At 38.2% G+C, this 22,557-nt stretch overlaps 1 protein-coding gene across 2 annotated transcripts in view; it reads right to left on the bottom strand.

Annotated features, from left to right (window-relative positions):
- PLXDC2 (plexin domain containing 2) overlaps positions 1-22,557 on the bottom strand; it is a 461,353-nt gene that overhangs the window by 276,116 nt on the left and 162,680 nt on the right. For both annotated transcript variants that reach the window (XR_012093899.1, XM_008002439.3), the window contains exon 2: positions 925-1,136. Coding sequence is in view for 1 of the 2 variants with exons in the window: in XM_008002439.3 (XP_008000630.1) it covers positions 925-1,136 (212 nt within the window). In the remaining variant the exon portion in view is untranslated. The remainder of the gene's footprint in view (positions 1-924; positions 1,137-22,557) is intronic.

Here is a 22,557-nt window from a genome sequence, read left to right as displayed (position 1 = left end):
TCCACTTCATAGCTGCAACCGTAATAAAGAATAACTCAGTCAGAGAGACCAGTCATTCCAGTTTGTCCAGAACTGTTCCGTATTTAACACTGGAAGCCGTCCTACGTTCCAGAAAACCTCTTGGCCATGAGCAAACTGGAACCAGCGGTCACCCTATGAGACAGTCCTGGAGATGTCATTCTACACCTCAGCCGCTGCAGAGGAAATTGACTCTGCCTAGCATGCCCCTCCCTCTTCCCATCAACAGGTCATCAATTAGGTGAACTCCTCTCAATCTGTCAGGCCCCACCTAAATGCCCAGTTCTAGGCTGAGCCTCTTTGGCAGCACCCCAACTCTCAATCCCAAGCAGTTTCCTCACACTCTCCTTCATGCCACACTACAGCCTGCATACTTTCATTGTACATATCACATGGCACTGGGATGATTTGCCTATGGCACTTAGATGCTCTTACACAGGGCCAAGAGAGGTGGCCTGTAATCCCAGAGCTTTGGGAGGCCTTTGTGGGTGGATCACCTAAGGTCAGGAGTTCCAGACCAGCCTGGCCAACGTGGTGAAATGCCATCTCTACTAAAAATACAAAAAATAGCCGAGCGTGGTGGCATGTGCCTGTAGTCCCAGCTACTTAGGAGGCTGAGGCAGAAGAACTGCTTGAACCCAGGAAGCAGAGGTTGCAGTGAGCTGAGATCATGCCACTGCACTCCAGCCTGTGTGACAGAGTGAGACTTTGTCTCAAAAATAAATAAATAAATAAAGATGCTCTTACACAATGAATTCCTTGAGAGCAGGCACAGTATTGTTGCCGTACTGCTCACTGTCATCAAGTTCTAGATTGAGATGAAGGGACAACTTATGTAATAAAAGTTGGGCACCTACATGAAATATATTCACCAATCCATTTCAGTTACCGAGACTATTTATCTACCTCAATCTGGGTGGTGTTGTCCTGCCCATCGTCCAGCAGCAGGTCTGTGAAGCTTCTGGGCTCAGGAGAGTCTTGGCTGACGCTTGCTCGGTTTGTGTCTACCGCCTTGAGAAAGTCCAAGTTTCTTTTCCACCTGTGGCTGTATGCATGGGAATCGATTTCCACCTCCTCCTCTGTGTGAGGGAAGGCCTGAGCAACTCCATACTGCCAATCTGTTTGAAAAAGAAAGAAAATGTGTTACCACTCATTATGTGTACCATACATGCACGTGCTGTCGGCTCGAGAAGAAAAAATAATTCTGTGAGGCATGAGAATAGGAAACTAACTTATAAGGGTTAAATCTGTTTACTTGTGACATCTTGAGCTGGTACGAACATCTCTGATTGGAATGCAATTGCAGGAAACACCAGGAGTTGTGACAGTGGTTAATGGACAGATCTTGCAGTTTTTAAAAACAGATGTGCTGCCCTGAAGCAATGCATTTTTATTCTCTTCCCTTGCCCCCTCCACATGCACACTTCATAAACATTCTCTAGCTGTTCTGAAAAAACAAGCTAGAATCCAAAGGGATGAAACCAAGTGACTGTCAGATTATTTTGAAAATAAAAATCAGACCTCATTAACTTGTAAGCTTATATTTATTTCACTTGCATTACGCTGGACAGCAAAGAGACACCAATGCATATGAACGGGTTAAATAATACATGAAATTGTCTTCACGTAAATGGCCGAAACTCCCTTGTAGCTTACAAGCCAGTCTTGGTTCATTGCCTGACCCATTTAATAAGTAAGACCCTCAGGAGTCATCACTGCACTTTTGTTCATTTGCGCCGTTCTCACCTTGAAATCTTGTCAGGGTCTAAAGGATGACAGTGATGGGCACTTATAGAAATGGATGGGAAGGCAAGGAGATCAAATCACAAAGGCATTTTAAAGCTGTCTGCAGGGACTGGCCTTGCTGACCCAGCTTATCCTGCTACTCCAGGAGGAAAAAATGAGATTTAATCATTACTCTCCGTCTTTCATTTTGGTAGGTCAGCAGGGGAAGGCGTGCCACAAGTATTGGAAATTCAGTTTCTGAACAAGAACAGCCTTCTTCTCCCCAACTATTACTAAAAGATATGAATGGACGGGTTTTACAACTGGCAAGATATGGGTTCAAAAAGGGAGAAGAAATTTAATTATAGCCATTAAGCTCCCCTTGGTATAATAATGTTCTAAGAAACCAAAATGTATTTAATATAGCTTATAATACAACGATTCAGCTACTTAGGACTCTAATAACTAACTTAAGGTTACCACTACCAATCACAGGCATAATTACCTAAACTGTCTCCTTTTCAACTCAGAAAGGTGCTACTAATTCTTCTAGACAGAGAGGAAATTATTTGGTTTCACAGTAAACTTAAAAGATCTCTTATTGTCTGACATTTAGGTGCATAGAACCCAGAGAGAAACACTACCATGATGTCTGCCATCTAGACCTTTCCTTGAACTCATAGAATGTTAGAGCTCAAAAGGACCACAGAGACCAAAGTAGCCAAAACTCCACAGGGAGAAACCCAAGAGTAAGAGAAATGTAGCACTGTGTTCATTTTATTGAATTGCTGTAGGCTTAAAAAAAAAAAAAAAATCATGTACATAAAGGGCTGAGTGTGGACACCCTCCTGCCCACCACACAATGTTTAATAAGCACATTTAAGCAATATTGTCATCATCACTGTAGAAAATATCTCTTTTTGTAATACTGTTGTCCCTACTAGCCATTGGATAGTACTCAAAATGTGTTTATTGACTGACTGAATGAGTGGATGAATGAATTGTTGACAGTCTTTCTGGAACAAGCATCATCAGACCAGGCAAAATTAAGTAATGAAAAAACTACTGTGCAACGAAGAATCCAGGACTCTTGGGCTGGAATTCTTTCCAGTAGATTTGCTGGTTGTATGATCCGGCATAATTCTAAAAAGTCTCAGTGCTTTTGTTACCCTATATTTTAAATGGGAATGAAAATATCCTGCCTGCAAAAGCAGACAGCTTTTCTGGAGAATGTGTCAGGCTCTAAGACCTATGGTTTTAGGCAAAGCTGCACAAAGCAATTTTACTTGCTTTATTTCTATATCCTGCTTAATTACCAAAAATATATGAGGCAGTTTATAATCCAGGTAAGCAATAAAACTTTATGACAACTAGATAAGATCTCCTAGCACAACACTTAGGTCAATATCAGATACCTGCGTTTTCCTTGCACTTGCTATAGTAGCTCTTAGCAAGTTACACCCCTGACGTAGCTATGCAAACACAAAGCGTCACGTAGGAACTGCTGAAAACCCATGCAAGATCCGTGTTAGAATGTCAACCTAGATAAGAAATGGTAGCAAACATCATGCAGAGAATAGATTAAACGATTCCAGATAAAAAATGATATTTTAAAAACATACACACTAAGGGAATGGTGTCAACCAGAGGCACGTCAGTCTCCCAAAATGTAAATCAGAAAAAAGAAACACCTACAACTTCAAAGGATTTGTCTTCATTAAAATCTTCAAAAGAGAATTTCAAAGCAGTTCTTGGTTTCTTTTAAATAAGTGTTACTTTTTCCTCCTTGATATTATTTTTTACCATTTTTTAGATATTTATAACATAGGACAAAACAGAACTTTCTGGAATAGCCATTAGCACCCTCCCTCCCCTTTTAAATTAGCTTCTGGGATCCTGGCACAGAACAGAAAGTAAATGGAATGCCTAACACTGGGGAGCCTTCTGCATGGGATTCTACTTCTCAACTTCCTCAGATTTGCTTTCCTATTTTAGTTCCTGCCTTCCTTCTCTACAGAACAAATGAAAAGGAACTCCAAAACTTAGAAACGATGAAGTCTCCATTTCCCACTTAAGTTGAAATTTGAGAAGTCTGATGAATGTGTCAAACTCTTGTTTTTGTAGTGAACATTCAAGCTCATCCTTTAGTAAGATTATTAGGAAACAGTAAATTTAGCAGACAGGTAGGAGACAAGCATATATCCTTACTCTAGCACTTGCAAGGTTTGGTCTCTAAACAGCTGAGGTTTGATTTTTTATCCCATTGTTTAGCAGCATTTTATGATTTTGTATCTCTCCCTTGCTGTCACCACTGACAGCTATTACAGTCAAATGTTGACAAACCTCCATCTCTGTGCCTCCTAGAATTTGCTACCTCAAACTTGGAAAACAGATCACTTGCTTGCTCTAACTGTGTTTGCAAAGAGTAAACAGGATCTCAGGAAAAACCTGAGGGGTTTTCTAATGAGAACATTTGTGAGCTTTAGGGCCTGGCATCCATGAATATCCATTTGGTTGCTTCTTTTGGTTGGCATTTTAAACCTAATTCTTTCTCTCTGGTTATGTCATGAATAAACAAGGCTACCTCGTCGTGCATAGAGGAAATCCTATTATGTGTTCATAATTCGGTAGTACATGGCTCATCAAGACTGAAAAGTATGAAACTGAGTTAGATTTTGATCCCACTTCTAAATGATTTTTAGAGAAGATAAAACAAGTCAAAATGGATGTTTTACAGAATAAAGACAGGATAATTGGAAAAATCACAGCTTCATTATCTATATTGTAAATTACTCCTATGCATTTCACAGACTTTCAAACTCATACAAATATTTTAAATTACTCTTTAAATCAGCACCAAAACAAATTACTCAGAAGCAAGATGAAGGAATATATGTGACATACTTTTTCTCTTTCCAGCTGTAGTAAAAACAAAAACAATAGGAGGGATCTTTGAATAGTCTGGCTGAACAGATTGCTTGACTTTCTGTCTACTGTATGTTAAGTAAACACTGATGGAAAAACCTTCAATGATCATTTTCCCCAACATATTTGGCTGTAGTCATTAATCACACAGCTCATGGAAACACTAAACGCACCTCTTGATTCCCATTGGAATATAAGAAGAGGAAGCTTTGAAAACACATTTCTGTAAATACAATTGATCTTAACACATTCTTAAGATATTTTATTTGATCTTAATAGCAGATAAACTATTATAATAGAAAGTTCTTCATTGTTTTTCCAATAAACATTATTAGGAAACCCCACAGTGTTCAGTTAATCTGAAAGTAGAACAGGAAATTCATGTGTATCTTCATATTATACTTTGTAAACCTTGCAGGTCTCTCTTTTGTCATCATATACTATAACATAACATAAAAGCAAAAGGGAAGAAAGCGGTGCTTGGAAGGGTATATTTCTGTATTATACTAATGATTTTATTAAAATACCTTGCATTTAACTAACAGTTATTTGCTGAAAACATCCGAACATTTTTTGAGTTTTACATACAAAGCACACACGTAATATGTGTGAAACCACCAAAAAGTAACTGCATAAATTGACATGCATCTTCTGTCATTAGGATCCATCTTTACTGCACCTTTTGACAAACACTTTGACCTGCACTTTCCAAGTGAAGCAAATCACTACTGTAAATCCTCTGAAACATTCAGAGTGTTCACTGAAAGCAGATTGGCTGGATAGATGCATCTGAGACTAGATGAAAATATTTGGCTAAGATAGACTGCCATATGTCTTTGCATCTCAGTTCACTGCAGAACCAAGGATAAAATTCTATAGAAAATAGCTGTATCCTTAGGTATGTCGATAAACTGGACTACCCCAGCTTTGAGGTTTTAACTGGCAGCATTACAGACTAAGGTAGCTACAGAAGATAAAGTTTTCAGAATGCTTGCTCCAGAGATACTAAAGAGTTGAATGGGACCTAGACATCCTATTTTATTAAAGCTCTGAGGAAGATTTTTGTGTCTCCTAGGTTGAAGTTTGCCTCATATTCTATTCCCACCATGGGTGCTGATATGGCTTGACTGTGTCCCCACCCAAATCTCATCTTGAATTCCCATGTGTTGTGGGAGGGTCTGAGTGGGAGATCATTGAATCATGGGGGCAGGTCTTTCCCGTGCTGTTCTAGTGATAGTGAATAAGTCTCACAAGATCTGATGGTTCTGTAAGGGGAGTTTCCCTGCACAACCTCTCTCTGCCTGCTGCCCTCCATGTAAGATGTGACTTGCTCCTCCTCGCCTTCCCGCATGATTGTGAGGCCTCCCCAGCCACATGGAACTGTAAGTCCATTAAACCCCCTTTTCCTGTATAAATTACCCCATTTCAGGTATGTCTTTATTAGCATGGTGAAAATGGACTAATACAGGTGCCTCAGGTCACATTTCCATCGTCTTTTGTCTCCTGGCTTCCTAGCCTGTTTGTTTATTTGTTTGTTTTAGAGACCGAGTCTTGCTCTGTCACCTGGGCTTTAAGTGCAATGGCAAGATCATAGCTCACTATAGCCTCAAATCCCTGGGCTCAAGTGATCCTCCCACCTCAGCCTCCTGAGTAGCTAGAATTACAGGTGCACACTACCATGCCCAGCTAATTTTTATTTTTTGTAGAGATGGGGTCTTGCTTTGTAGCCCAGGTTGACCTCAAACCCCTGGCCTTGAGTGATCCCTCAGCCTCAACCTTCCAAAAATGCTGTGATTACAGGCATGGGCCTCCATGCCTGGCTAATTTTTAATTTTATTTTTTGTAGAGATGGGGGGTCTCATTTTGTTGCCCAGGCTGGTCTTAAACTCTTGGTCCCAAGCAATTCTCCTACCTTGGCTTCCCAAAGTGCTGGGATTATAGAAGTGAACCACCATGCCCAGCCCTATCTAGTGTTATGTTGTCAAATTCTTCCTTTTCCAATCTTTTCTCCACTTGCTACCGGAGGCACCTTTCAAATTTTTCACTTCACTTTTCTGACAAGCCTCGAGTGACTCCTTATATCCACTCAACTACAAGACACTCCATCCTCTTGTTCCAGCTACTTTCCTATCTCCTCCTTCTCCCCATCATGCCTATGCTCCCACCACACAGAATTTAATAATCTCTTTACCTACAATGAATATAGTTACTGTTGCATGGATGAAAGCCTTTACCTTACCCCAAGACTTTGGGAAAACTGGTAACTCCTTCAAGATTCAGCTCAATATTGTCTGTTTAAATGAACTTCCCTTGAATCCCCCAGGCTGAGTTAATTGAGTTTTCTTCTATAATCCAGTAACTCCTTTGCCTGACTCCTTCAACACTCTTATGTCTACCACCACTGGAATGTGAGACTGTGCAGAGGAGAGTTAACACAGCAGGCATGAGACTGCTATCCTTAGAAAGTGCTATTTGCAAGGCTGGCCCATGGCTGGCATCTGGAAATTTAGATTTAGGGAGAGTTCCCATCATTCCCTAACTGCTAAAACTGGCTCACAGTGCCTAAACCGGGCAAACAGTAGGATTTATGCTGAACACCTTTTTCCTTCTGGGAGTCTGGAATTTTGCTACATGCTAGACAAAAGGTAGTTTACATGACCAGCCCACAGTAAGACCTTGGGATGGAGTTTTTAACGAACTTCTGGGATAGACAATATTTCACACTGTGAACGTGTTATAACAATTCATTGCTGAAAACTTAAAATGCATACCATGTGTGTGGAAAGGACTCTTGGAAACTTGGCCCTGGTTTCCCTGGACATTGATTGGCCCATGTGCCTTTTCCCTGTACCAATTTTGCTTTGTCTCCTTTTGCTGTAATAAATCATAACCACAAGCATGACTATACGATGAGTCTTGTGAATCCCACCAGCAAATCTGCAAAGCTGGGGTAGTCTTGAGGACCACGGATACAGAGATGTCTCAAAATAGAGACTCTAGCTTATTTATATTTTTTGTCCCATCAATACAAGCATGGACATTGGCATATAATAGGTATCTAAAGTTTTTTAATAAAAATTCAATGAGGCCTGGTGCGGTGGGTTACGCCTGTAATCCTAGCATTTTGGGAGCAGAGGTGGGTGGATCACCTGAGGTTGGGAGCTCAAGACCAGGCTAGCTAACATGGTGAAACCCTGTCTCTACTAAAAATACAAAAAATTAGCCGGGCATAGTAGCATATGCCTGTAATCCCAGCTACTTGGGAGGCTGAGGCAGGAGAATTACTTGAACATGGGAGGCGGAGGTTGCAGTGAGCTGAGATTGTGCCATTGCACTGCAGGCTGGGTAACAGAGTGAGACTCTGTCTCAAAAAAAAAAAAAAAAAAATCAACAAATGAATGATTAACCAGGTTAACAACTGATCTGAGATGGTGTCTTAAAAGTTTATGTATGAAACCTCTTGTCTAACTTATTAAGATTTTAGACGGAGTGCAGTGGCTTATGCCTTTAATCCCAGCACTTTGGGAGGTTGAAGCAAGCAGATTGCTTGAGACCAGGAGATGGAGACCTGCCTGGGTAACAGAGCAAAACCCCATCTCCACTATAACTGCAAAATTTAGTAAATTTTAGTGAAAAACATTTGGGTATGGTGGTGTGTGCCTGCAGTCCCAGCTACTTGGGAGGCTGAGGTTGGGGGATCGCTTGAGCCCAGGAGGCCAAGTCTGCTGCAGTGAGCTGTGATGGCACTACTGCATTCCAACCCTCCAGCCTGGGTGACAGCAAGAAGTGGTCTCAAAAAAAAAAGAATGTAATCATGTTTCCGAGTAGTCAGAGAAAACAGTAGAAAAAAAAAGAATACATGGGAAACAACCTGTAAAAGCTTCTAGTTAACCAAGATGATCTTAACCCCACAATAGCTCACTGGCCAGTTGGGTAATGTTTAGCTACACTTATGATTGCAGTTCATCATCTCTGTTCTTTGTGGTTAATGAAATCAGTAAGAAATACAACACATGTCTTTGGAGAATGTGGGCACGGCCCAGTGAGAGTGAAGGCTATGAACTAGATGAAAAAAAGAACAATTTTAATTTAAAACTAGAAAATGAGCAGAGAATGACCCTGGAAGTTCGAGGCATAAGGGTTCAATCTCTGAGGCAGCAGATAATTAGAACCATGCAGGCCTATGACCAAGATGCAAGTGCCCTGCACATTCCCTATTCTCTGTCCTTACCCTTCTCTGCCTTTGAAGTCATTGTAGGCATTTGGGCCATTGTAGGGTATTGTTTTGGTGAAAAACATTTGGCAATTTAAAATATATATATATATAAAACGAAACAGAATGGGAAAATACAATTAAGCAGGCACTCAATCCAAAATACACACTTGGCCAGGCACTGTGGCTCATGCCTGTATTCCCAGCACTTTGGGAGGCCGAGGTGGGTGGATCACCTGAGGTCAGGAGTTTGAGACCAGCTTGGCCAACATGGTGAAAGCCAGTCTCTATTAAAATACGAAACTTAGCTGGGTGAGGTGGCATGTGTCTGTAATCCCAGCTACTTGGGAGGCTGAGGCAGGAGAATCCCTTGAACCCAGGAGGCAGAGGTTGCAGTGAGCTGAGATCGTACCACCACACTCCAGTCATGGATACAGAGTGAGATTCCATTTCAAAAATAAATAAATAAATAAATAAATAAATAAAACAAAAATACACACTTAACTAATTTACACTTTTAAATTGTAATGGTTTATGATTTTACTATTACATAAAAGAGTAAAGAGACATTGTAATTTTATGTGTAATGATTATATATTATCCTATGGAATATAGAAAGCATGCCAAGCCTAATGAGTCATCATTAATAAAATTTAAGACTACTTTAAGGTATTGCTACATCTTTACTAAAGTATTAAAAATAAATAGAATAAAACTGTATTAATGGTTATAAAACAAAGGTAATTTTACACATTGCTTCTATGATAGGTTAATAGTGATAACAATAGCCCTCATTCAGGGTTAGTAATTGGCTTGGGCTTGGCATGAATTGTTATCCCATTTTACATATGAGGGAATTGACGTATGTGAGAGGTACAGTGATGGTTCCAGGAGGCAGCCAGAGCCGAGTCGTGAGGCTGGGTCTTAATTCCTGTCTAATCTGCCTCTGATTAATCATTCAGAGGATCAGTTTAGCAATCTGTCACAAAGCCTACTGATATAACACAAGAAAACAATCAAAGGAGAAAAAATAATCTAGGCCAAGTGTGCTATTTAAAACAGCAAAAATCTGTAAACAATTCAGCATGGAAAAGCAAATAAGAAATAGGACATCCCATCATGTTGACTCTGTTAATAGAAGGAAATGAAATGCTGTTAAGATAAAAACAGAGCAGAAAGTAATAGCACAGTAATATTGTTTATTATTTCTATTATATGTTGAAATATTTGGGAAGTACTTTAAAACAATTAATCTTTGCATTAATTGAGGGTTTTCTATTCGCTGTCTAGTAGGAATTTAAAAGAAAAATTCAAGACGATTTTAGCATTTGTTACACTGTGATGAAGATAACCTCTTATCTTATAATAAAAGGAAAATGATCAAAGAACTCAGAGTGTCCACTGAATTTTCATATAAAATCTGTGTGATTTATTTAAGGAATAGGCTTCTTTCCACAGGAGCCATAATCCACAGATAACCTATGAATAGAAAAAGACCATTTAATTAAATCTGAAAATCTATTTTGTAATAAGATTCTTGTGATTTTTCACAAAGAACATTGCATCGTAAACCCAGAAACCACATAAAATGTTTAGGATGTAACCTCCCACCATTGGTAAAATGAGAGGGTGCAGCTTTATAGCCATATGGTCCTTCCCATCTATAAAAGTCTCCTATTCTACAGTTTAGCTAAGTATCTTGTTTGTGTACTTTAGGCTATTTGGGGTCATATATTAAATATTCTACATTCATTTTCAAGTTTTCTATTTGTGAAATTCATGTATTATGGTAATACATGATATTATGATGCATGATAATAATTTGTGAAAATTCATGTATTATGATAGCTTAGTGGTTCCAGAGCACAACAATCAACTAAAACCTCTTGGTAAAACACTTTCACACTGCTCTTCATCTTTAGTCATCTCAAACTGCTATTGTTTCCTATATTGGGCTAATTTTATAATGAGGACTCCGAACTAACAGCTAAGTCATATGAAAAGTTTGAGTTCGCCAACCAGGGGAGATGGAAAATTCTGTAAACAAGGACCAATCATGGCCAATAGCCTCACTATGGAAAAAATGAAATGACTGAGCAGAAGAGGCCAGATGTAATCAATTGTCTTAATGATTCCCAGTGTGAGAGATGATCTGCAAATGTCTAGGGCCCAAATCACTGAGGGCCTTCTGTTAAATCCAGGCTTCCAGACGTCTGATAGACTCAATCTCATTCCATATTGTCATAACACTATATTCAGTTTGTGGGATCGGAATCCGTAATGGTGCAACGTTGAGCCCAGGCTGACTTACTCAATGACCACGGACAACAGCCAATAGATGTACCTCTGTCTGATTATGTTTTATAAATTGCATATGATTTAAATCAGATAAATCATACCATTATCATCAACTTACCCAGTTCCCATTCTGATTAATTCAAGCTAGTATTAGGGGTGAAATATTTTGATATGAAAATCTTGTTTCTCTAGGTAAACGTATGATTTTGAGTTAAAAAAAAATCACTTTTCATTTAGCCTCTTTCCTCAAAATGGTAGAACTTTAAGCCAAAAAAAAAAAAAAAAAAGGGAAAATGATGAGAAATAGAAATTTCAGCATCAGTATAAATTTAACAAATATTGGATATTCACAAACTGAATCATACTTTTTTTTGTTTTGTTTTGTTTTTTAAGACAGAGTTTCAGTCTTGTTGCCCAGGCTAGAGTGCAACGGCAGGATCTCAGCTCACTGCAACCTCCACCTCCCAGGTTCAAGCAATTCTCCTACCTCAGCCTCCCAAGTAGCTGGGATTACAGGCATGTGCTACCACGCCCGACTAATTTTGTATTTTTAGTGGAGTCGGGGGTTTCTCCATGTTGGTCAGGCTGGTCTCGAACTCCCGACCTCAGGTGATCTGCCGGCCTTGGCCTCCCAAAGTACTGGGATTACAGGCATGTGCTACCATGCCTGACTAATTTTGTATTTTTAGTGGAGTCGGGGTTTCTCCATGTTGGTCAGGCTGGTCTCGAACTCCCGACCTCAGGTGATCCACTGGCCTCAGCCTCCCAAAGTATTGGGATTACAGGCGTGAGCCACCATGCATGGCCTGAATCATACTTTCAATACTATTTCACTCCACTGAATTTAGCAAGATATTTTTCACTTTTTTGGGAATAAAACATTTAAATTTGGATATCAACTACTATTCATCCAACTAGCAGTTTTGAAATAAGTACCCAAGAATTTCTAAAATGCTATGAATGTCTGAATCCTGACATTACTTTCCTAAATAACTTTCCCTAATTAAATTGTATGATTGCATATATTTACACTGATTACATAATTTAACTAACATTGTAAATAATCCACAATCAACAAAACTACATTAAAAAAAGAAATCGAGACAGTAAAAACTATGCTAAAATTAGATTTCCAGTTTTGTGATATATTCCTTAAACATACAAACAACCAGTTAAGAATTAAGCACTAAAATGAGATAGAAACTCACATTTCAGAAGTAATCTATCAACACCTGTAGATGAGTTGCGCTCTGACACTTTTAGAATCCAATGGTTTATTTTTTCCTTTATTTTTGAATTACATTTTTATAAAAGGTTTTCATAACTCACAAAAGCAAATTCTAGATAAAGTAGAAGACTCTCTGCTTTAAGTAGTTGTTAAAATATATATTTAGAATAAATTCCTTTTAAGGTTGTGGCCTACTTTAGTGTAAGACTAAGAAAAATACCTGAATTTCATAAAATAATTGAAAAACAATGTCTTTCATATAGGACAACAAATTCTTGCCAGGATTTTGCTAAAAATTATTTTTGATAGATAGCCACTAATGCTCAGGACAAAGTAATAAGAGAGAAATCATGTTCTTTATTTTATAAATAAGCAACACCTGAAGAACATGGACTTAACATGGTCCAGTTCAAAAAGTCATTAAGTGATGAATTTCATTGTATAAATTTAAAAAGTCCTTACAGTAAAGTAAGCATGACCTCATTCTAATTAAAAACATTGGCCAGGTGCGGTGGCTCACACCTGTAATCCCAGCACTTTGGGAGACTGAGTTGGGCGGATCACAAGGTCAGGAGTTTGAGACCAGCCAGGCCAACATGGCAAAACCTCGTCTCTACTTAAAATACAAAAATTAGCCGGGTGTGGTGGCGAATGCCTGTAATCGCAGCTACTTGGGAGGCTGAGGCAGGAGAATTGCTTAAACCCGGGGGATGGAGGTTGCAGTGAGCCAAGATCATGTCACTGCACCCCAACCTGGGTGACAGAGCAAGACTCCATCTCAAAAAAAAATTCACATAAGTAAATAACTTGAAGGGCTTTAAAAATTATTAAATTAAAATACTTTTTTAAAAATATAAAAAATAAATCATTAAAAAGGAAATAAGAAAACAATTAAAATATTATTCTGTCCTGGGTGCAAGGCTCGGAGTTATCACCTTAATGAATATCCTCCCAGAATATTTCTCTGCAAGCCTGCACGTCTTCAAACATACAAGTGTGCATGTGTGTACATATGTGTGTGTACATATGTGTGTGTCCATATATGCATATAACTTGATTTCTGCATTACATAATAAATATCTTTCCATGTTATTGACTGTATATAATATTTAATGGACAATTTGTGCCTACTATAAACTATTCCTGAATAGTTAAAATTTTAATTTGATACTAGAGGCTATATTTTTGTGAACAACTGCAATTCTTTGCTCAGAAACAATTTCTGAGTAGAAACTGCACTAATGATCTCAGCCTGTGTCAGTTTACACATTCAGCAGCAGGACATGATAGCATACCACGTTTTATAGGGTAAGTTCCAAAACATACTTTACAAACTTTTGCTTTTAAAAAAACATTTACATTTTGTTAAGCATCTCCCAGATATTTTTTTCTTACTCAGGCGAAACCATAGAAAACTGGATTTGTATTGTTAGCCACCTAAATATGGCGCTATGCCAGACGCGGTGGCTCATGCCTGTAATCCCAGCATTTTGGGAGGCTGAGGCAAGACACTCGCCTGAACCCGGGAGGCAGAGGTTGCACTGAGCCAAGATGGCACCATTGCACTCCAGCCTGAGCAACAGAGTGAGACTCCATCTCAAAAAAAAAAAAAAAAAAAAAAAAAAGTGGCATTATTAACTTAATCTTAATTTGAAATTTTGCCAATATAAACATTTTAGATCTTATCAAATGATGGAAAAGTCTTGGCCAGAAAATAACAATACTGAAAGCACTACAACATTTGATTTTGTCACTGTACAGTGAGAATATTAATATGTTTCATCTTTGCCAAACCATACAATTTTGGAGATAATATCATATACCAAATACTTCCTTTTTAATATGTCTATGGTATGGGTTGAAGAATGCTAGTCCTTGAATCCAGTATTAAGTAAATATTTAGTTTTGAAACTGGAGACCTAATCTTAAATATTATCTATCTTCAGTCTCTTCTCAAGAATTATAGATACTGATATTAAGAGGACTATTTGATTTTGAGAGTGAAGGTTAGATATAATTTCTCTAACCTACAAATGGTTAAGGAAAAAAAAAAGTATGAACTATAGCACAAAAAAATAGTAGGAAGTTGTCAGTTAACCCAAGAGACATTCCCAATTTTGAAATATTATTACGATATCTTAATCTTTCCTGGAAGCTACACATATCAGGTATTTTCCAATTCTGTATTTCCTTAGTTATCAGTTAGGCTTGCAAAGGCTTTCAAAATCATCGAGCTTCTAAAATTCTAATAAAAGGATAGTAAGCTCATGTGACATTACCCCAACAATGGTGATTATGTAAATGATGAACCTCCAGCCAAACCAAGGACAAAAGCACTACATTCATTAGTCACTAACAAAGGCTGGGAGAAGAAAAAGTGTAATTACTTGGTGGTAAGAGTCTAAATTTTAAACAAGATAGGGTAGGGGAAAGGGAATAGGGTATGAAATGTAAATTATATATAAAATGGAAGTTAAATTGGAACTTTTCCTGTCTTTTCTGTTAACAAAAATGTAAAATAAAGGCAAATAACATCGGCTGGGTGCAGTGGCTCACGCCTGTAATCCCAGCACTTTGGGAGACTGAGGCGGGCGGATCACGAGGTCAGGAGATCGAGACCATCCTGGCTAACACGGTGAAATCCCGTCTCTACTAAAAATACAAAAAATTAGCCGAGTGTGGTGGCAGGCACCTGTACTCCCGGCTACTCGGGAGGCTGAGGCAGGAGAACGGCGAGAATCCGGGAGGCGGAGCTTGCAGTGAGCAGAGATTGCACCACTGCGCTCCAGGCTGGGCGATAGAGTGAGATTCCGTCTCGGAAAAAAATAAAATAAAATAACATCAACACTCAAAGAATCAACCTAGAGTAAAAAAAGGATGGCAAGTGTACCTTAATATTTAAGTTTCAATCCATTTACATCCAGATTTGCATGCATGACACTCTGGACTAAAGAAAGGGTATTAAGTCGGTACAAAAATATGTTCTGGGACGGCGGGATGCACGTGACCATGAAAATCTAGACAAGCTTTTAACGAACTAGGAAAACGAAAAAAGAAAGCGACATTGTTTAGGTGTAGGCATTTAGAATAGTGGCAAAGTTGCATAATCATAATTCTGGTTTTGGTTAAAGCGGAGGGAACCTCTTTGGAAATAAGCTGGTCGAATATGTGGTTATTCTGCGAAGGCATCAACTGCTCCACGCCTGGGTCAGGGGTCATCTCTCTAGGTTCTCCAGCCAAATGGGATTAACCTCACTTGTCTTTTCACCCAACGCTGAAACATGGGTAATGGCTTTGCTCCATTTATATTTCAATTAATATAAACAATAATGGTAGTACTTGAGAAAATTGAGAAAGGGAGATATCAGTGAAACACACATCTCCCTTTCTCAATTAAATATCTATCCCACAACGACTTCCCACTTCAAACATCTGTGATCACTAGCCTTGAGCACTTCCAGTGGTCATGCACAGAAATCACTATTTGCCTTGAACTCCAGTCCCACTCAGAAGTAATAATCCTGCATCTCTTCTAGAATAAATTAATGCACATTAACATGTTCCCATTCTACAAAGACAATTTTCTTCCGCATTTCCCCAGAGGAAAAGCAAAATGCTCTGAGACAAATTTTCAAGTGTGTTGCTTATAAGGAATGGCATGTGGATAAAGAGAGGAAAAGACATCACCATGTTCTCACTTTAACTTTACATAACGTCTCACAACTCCCAACACACTGTTCTGGAGTGAAGTGTTTTAACCTGCCTTTTGTTATGAATTACTTGGCTGGGTAACAGACAGGCAGCCTGGGATCATTTCTTTTTTCTTTTTTTTTTTTTTTAAGCATCAACATCTTTCAATGCTATTTGGAATGCTGAGAGAATGCTTTGTTCCATTCCCATTTATCAATTGAATACTTCATGAAGTTTAATTAAAATTAAGTCAAAAATATTCTCTGTGTTTGTATAAACCTTAAATTTGTTAACCTGTTATTGGATTTTCAAAAATACCTGTTTAGAAAACTGATTTAATTTTCTATTTATATGTAAATTCCAGTTTCTAAGCTTGGATTCAGGTCTTTTCTGAGAATGCTAATCCTAACTCAACTGTATTTAAACTCATTGTAAATACACTTAGAAAGACCTCTCACTAGTTCATAATACGTTTATCAATCACTGACATTTAAAATGTTTCAGAGTGCTCTGCAAAATGCCTAAGTTCCTGTTCGTGAAAAAAAAAGTGCTTTCTCCTCAATTCGATGTAAATCTGTTCATTCATTCATTCATTTCTTCTTAATCAAATCATGCCAGCTTCAAACTTTCCAAAGGCTTCCCAGTGGTTTGCAGAAGCCCCAGCCAAAACATGGCACCAGCAAGAATCAGTCTTCTACTGGAGGACTGGAAGGAGGACCAGTGTGTCTGGAGTGGAGGAAGCATAGGCAAAGTGGTCTGAGACAAGGAGGGAAGGTGAGAAGGAACTGTATCCCCCACGGCCTTGCACAATGCAGTGAAGTTGGATTTTACTCTAGAGAGTTGGAAAGTCATTGGAAGGGTTTTAGGAAGAAAAGGCTTGATCCAACACATGACTTAACATGATCGCCTCCGCTGTTATTGACTTCAAAATAGATTCCTTGAGTATATGTTTTCACCACCTTAGATGCACTTGATAAAAGCAAACAACGCTTTTATTCTGAAGATATCCGGCTATCATGCATAAAGTCAGTCAGGGATTGACTAATTTGATGAGTTATTTGTTAGCATAAAGAGAGGACTCAGAGAAGAAAAGTAAGTACTTAATTAGGCTGACAGGTGAGTAACAATTTTAATGTCTAGGATTGTTAATTCTTCATTTCATGTATTTAATAAGACATATGAAATACTTGACTGAGTTTTCCACATCATGAGCAACTTCTCTAAGTGGAAATAAGAAAACAATTGATCACTACTATAATCCACTACAATAATCTCTACTATAGAAAAAGTGGATTTAAACTTCATGCAACAAGGTGTGGCATGGAAGAGCAAAAATAACCTGATTTGTTCTATCCCCATTTTTCTCTGTTTAATATTCCAACACGTAGAAAGGACAGCAAATTAATTTTAACAAATAAGATCAAAGACAGGAGAAGGGGAGGAGACATCCTAAAATTTATGGTGGCTTATTGTCCATAAACAGAGACTGGGTCTGAGGTCCATATCTTACCGGAAATCTGACCAAAGCATCTCAGTTTGCAATGCATGTATTGCCCTGATAATGTAGGAATGCAAAGAGTAATGAAATTGGTTTCCTAAACAGAAAATAAGCCTTCGCAGCCGTAGAAGATGCTCAAGAAATCTTTGTTGAATGAATGAACAAACAACATTTCAAAAAGAAAACAGACACACAATTTCCTTTTACGAGAGTAAGAAGTAAAGAAAAAATTAAGGATAGCTGTTATACAACCTACACACTGAACATCAATACAATCTCTACATTCTTCCTATCACTGATAATAAAAGTACACATAAACTAGTTTCTCAAATTTTAGAATGCACTAAAATCACATGGTATTCCTGAAGATTCCTCAAACGTACACCCTTCAAAGACTCCAGGGGATACTGAGGCAGATAGATCAGAGAACTACAGTTGAGGAAACATTGCTGTTAGTAAAACGCTGAAGAATTCTATTTCTCTTGTGTCTCTGAAGTTCAAGGTCATAAATGTATACTTTGAAGGCATCAACCAAAATTATATGTGGAATATGAGTGCATATATAAGATAATCTATACATATTGGTTTCGATTTTATTTTAAAAATGTGAAGACTTGTTCAAGTATTTGCAATTTTTTTATTAACTCCTTAGCGGCACACACTTCTTTGAAAAGTGCTTTCTTACTATCGACTTTGTTTTTCACGACAGCCCTTGAATTATGTAAGGCAGTGTCATGGCTCCAATTTCACAGAATAAATTCAACTGCAGGTGGGTAACGTGCCCTGTCTGAGGTCCCACCATCAGCCATGCACAGAAATCACTATTTTCCCTGAACTCTAGTCCCACTCAAAAGTAATAATCTTGCATCCCTTCTAGAATAAATTAATGCACAATTAACATGTTTCTACCCTACACATAAAATTTTCTTTTACATTTCCCCAGAGGAAAAGCAAAATGCTCTGAGACAAATTTTCAAGTGTACTGTTTATAGAGAATGGCATGTGAACAAAGAAAGGAAAAGACATCACCATGTCCTCACTTTAACTTTACACAATGTCTCACATCTCAGGCTGACACCTGAGCCTGGGTCTTCGGACCACAGGTTCAGTTTCAGCTCCCACACGAAGTCCACCTGGGATGTTCAGTGTCATTATCCTGCCTATACCTCCCCTGCTTTCACGAGGACACACCTGTCCCAACACCAGACCTTTTACTGGAGTGGCCGTCCAGAAATGGGGAACCCTGAGATAGGGGTACACGATGGCAGTGAGGCATACAGGGGACCTGAATTCTTTCTGGAGCTTGAATTATACCCATATAGGAAATAAATATGTGAAACTCAAAGTGGTAGCTTCTACTTTTTCTTGCCTGACACTTTGACAACCCGTGGGAATATGTCATCATATGGAAAACTACTGGACCAAGTCTCAGTAACACATTTAAACTGATGTATCACCCCATAGTTTGGGCCTGCCTTTTATATTGTAAATATCAGGATTAATTATTGGAGTGATGAGCTGGGCAGGCCAGGTACTACAGAAAATCTGGGGAAAGCTCCCACATGCCCAGGATTCACCTGAGGGAAGGTGAGGGACTATTAAGAGTTAAAATGCAGATCTGACTCCGGCGGTCCAAGGTGGGCCTGGAGTCCTGCATTTCTGACAAGCCTCCTGGTGCTGCTGCTGCCATCCCCGGTCCATGGACTATTTTTTGAGCAGCAGGGTTATAGGAGGGACCTATTAAACCTGGGATTCCAGAAAATAACAGGAACAAAAGAAGAACCCAGATAGAGGAGGGAGGCAGAAGGAAATAAAGCTACATACATATTCTTATCTCACTAGGGCGTTAGTTTCCTTGGAGTTACCTAAAATTACTAAGTAAGAGCAGCTATTACACCAGAAGACTTAATGTCTTCACTCCATCAGCAGTACATTGTTCTAGTCCAGCGGATAATTCCTCCTCCTGACTTTGACTTCCAAAAAAGTGAAGTAGGCATTTATCCTCTAAGAACAAAACAAACAACACAGAACCTTAGGAAGCCACACTATCAATGTAAGAACGCTTAGAGAATTAAAGAAAAATGTTTCTTTCCTTTCTTTTTGTTTTTCACAAGATAAACAGTATGTCCTCTTTCCCAGTTTGGCTGGATTAATGTAGAAAAAGGAATAAATTTTAAAATAGAATTCGCCAATTACTCGCTGCAGACCTGATTGCTATCAAATCTACTACCGATAATTAGAAGTATCAAGTGATTCGCTCAGTAAATACTAAAGATTTAGAATTTTCTCTTTAGTGATTAAGCGGAGGTTACCTACAGAGATATGCTGCTTAGAAGATAATTTATATCATCAAATGTGATATAAGTAATTTTAGATTAAAAACAGTCTAAAGAACATACAAATGGTATAAAAAGTATGTTAACATTAAAAATAGATGATTCTTTGGAGACTACCACAAAGCACTAAAAATAAATTTTAAAAATAATATATCTAAATTTTAGCAGATTTACTGCTTGCAGAAATAAATGGACTTTCAGATCTACTGTTCTTTGTTCAATAAAGAGGCAATTGCATAATGATTCAATGTCCCCTCAGTAATATGAATGACCACCTGTGAAGAATGAAGGTGATTTAGTTTATTTCCTTATAATCCTATATTGTATATCCACCAAAACTAATACATAAGGTGATTTTTACAGGTCATTTCTTTTTAAAGATATAAAGGCATGTTTTATGCTGGGTAGATGCTAGATGCTGGGTAGACATCTCAAAAAAGAGCAACAAAAGAGCTTACTGTTGTTGCTGTCATCCATCAAAAATTTAGCTAGTGAGCATGTTTTCTATTTTAAAATGATGTAACAATCATATCACCTACCAATCCTGTATAAAAACATGTATGTTAATTAATTTTACTGTCCTAACATTGAATTGAAGAAACCAAATTAGATTGTTAATACTATTGCTGGTATTTCTGGATTAGGCTGCAAAGAGCAGTCTGTTCCACACCTGAAATAAACCCAGGAGTCTATGATATCCTAGAATAAAGATTGTGAAGGTGTTTGAAGCAGGATACTGCAATAGTAGACTTGCAAATAGACAAAGACTCACAGAACGGGGGGACAGTTCTGAATGTGACTACCACCAGTCAGTCACAAGGGACCATTCAGAGACTCTAGGATTAAAATTAGTCATGTGACATGTCGTCACTTCTTCCTCAAGGAAAAATACTCTGAAATATTATTTCAAATGACTCCTTCATTGTCGTAAGATTTTACAAAAATTCAGTTTTAGAAAAATGAATGCATTTACTCTTTGGGGAAAGCTTCTTGTCATTTGTACCAAAATGTAGAATTGCAGCAATCTGCAGAGGCAGGCGTCATGAATACCGTATATTCTGGACTAATGATAACAGCACTGGAGATTCCCATTTGACTCTGTCAAAGCGGTGTGGGTGTTTTCACATGCATTACCTCACTGGACTGACCAGCTCAAAGAAAAGGGAGGTCAGGAGTTTCTGGATGGTTAGTGGTCACAAGAAAGCTTTATGATGAATCGGGGCTGGCACTTCATCTTCAGAAAGGCCTGAAAGGCAATTTTGCTCTGATTCCACAGTAGGTCCTTACAATCAGTGTCATACTCATTTGAAATAATCCATTATTGTGTGGAGTACATAATTTCAACTTTTTGTGTTTATATTGACAGATACCATTTACAAAGAGTTGGCTGCAACCTAACAAAAAGACGCATGCTGAGTTAGCCACCACTGAAAAATAAACTTGGCACCCACCAGCCTTGACTTTCAATCATTCTGTGAAACTCTATCTTGACCCGTCATTTTGTGCAGAGATGCTTCCAGGTTCTGAGTAAGCTTACTTAGAAAAGGCAGGTCAGATGTCTGGGTGAGTCCCAGAGATCTCCTTCTGCTAAGTTTCTGCTGCATCAGGTGTAGATTAAATTCGCCCATTAAATCACCTCCAATGGAATGAGGTTCAAGTCTCAATTGCACCTCAAACTACATAAATTGACAAAAGACAAAAGCATGTACTTCAAACCAATGTAGCAAGACTTTAGTATCACTTCCCTCTGGGCCTCAGTTTCTTCATCTGTAAAAGTCTACGCCGACTGTATCATTTTTAAGGTCTAGGATGTGAAACAGAGGTTGAGAGAGGCAAACACTGAATTGTTCAAATTGCATTGTCTCTTCAACAAACTCAAAGAATTTCAAAGTAAATTTAAAACACAGAAACAGAGAGCAACTATTGAAATTCTTGAAGATTCAACTATTGAAGATTCAATAGTTGTCAGTAATTGTCAGTAACTATTCTCAATAATGGTTCAGCAATTGTCAAACAGCTGAGAAACAAAAATAACACAAGATTTTTAAAAAATCTTATACTTGTCACAAAAATCATTAGGCACCAATTCTCCCTATTGAACTAAAGAGATAAAATTGATTTGGCATTTTTCTTGACAACTTTAAATTTAAATCTTAATGAATTAATCAAGATCAACTCAAAGTGAAAAATAAAGCAAAAGTTATAAAACCAGATGTTATGGACTGAAAGTTTGTGTCTCCATACGATTTGTATTTTGAAGCCCTGACACCCAGTTTGGCTATATTTGGGGATGGGGCATCTATGGAATTAAGTAAAGTTAAATGAGATTAGAAATTTGACACTGATCCCTGATCCAATAAGGTTAGTGCCTTTATGAGAAGAAATACTAGATTGCACGTGTCCTCTCTCCCTGCTTATAATCTTAACTATCAATATTTACAAGTATTTTCTTATACGTATGTGTGTATACACATAGATGACTTGACTATGTCCTTGGTCTATCATTTCCATAGATGTCTGGCCCAAACCAAGGAAATGCCATGTGAGAACATAACAAACAGAAGGCCAGCTACAAACGAGGAAGAGGTCCCTCACTAGAATCCAGATCGGCTGCCATCTTGATCAT

Source organism: Chlorocebus sabaeus, chromosome 9 (assembly GCF_047675955.1).
Source record: "Chlorocebus sabaeus isolate Y175 chromosome 9, mChlSab1.0.hap1, whole genome shotgun sequence".
NCBI classification, from domain to species: domain Eukaryota; kingdom Metazoa; phylum Chordata; class Mammalia; order Primates; family Cercopithecidae; genus Chlorocebus; species Chlorocebus sabaeus.
The sequence above is the reverse complement of the archived record's forward strand: the minus strand, read 5'-3'. Positions and strand labels throughout refer to the sequence as shown.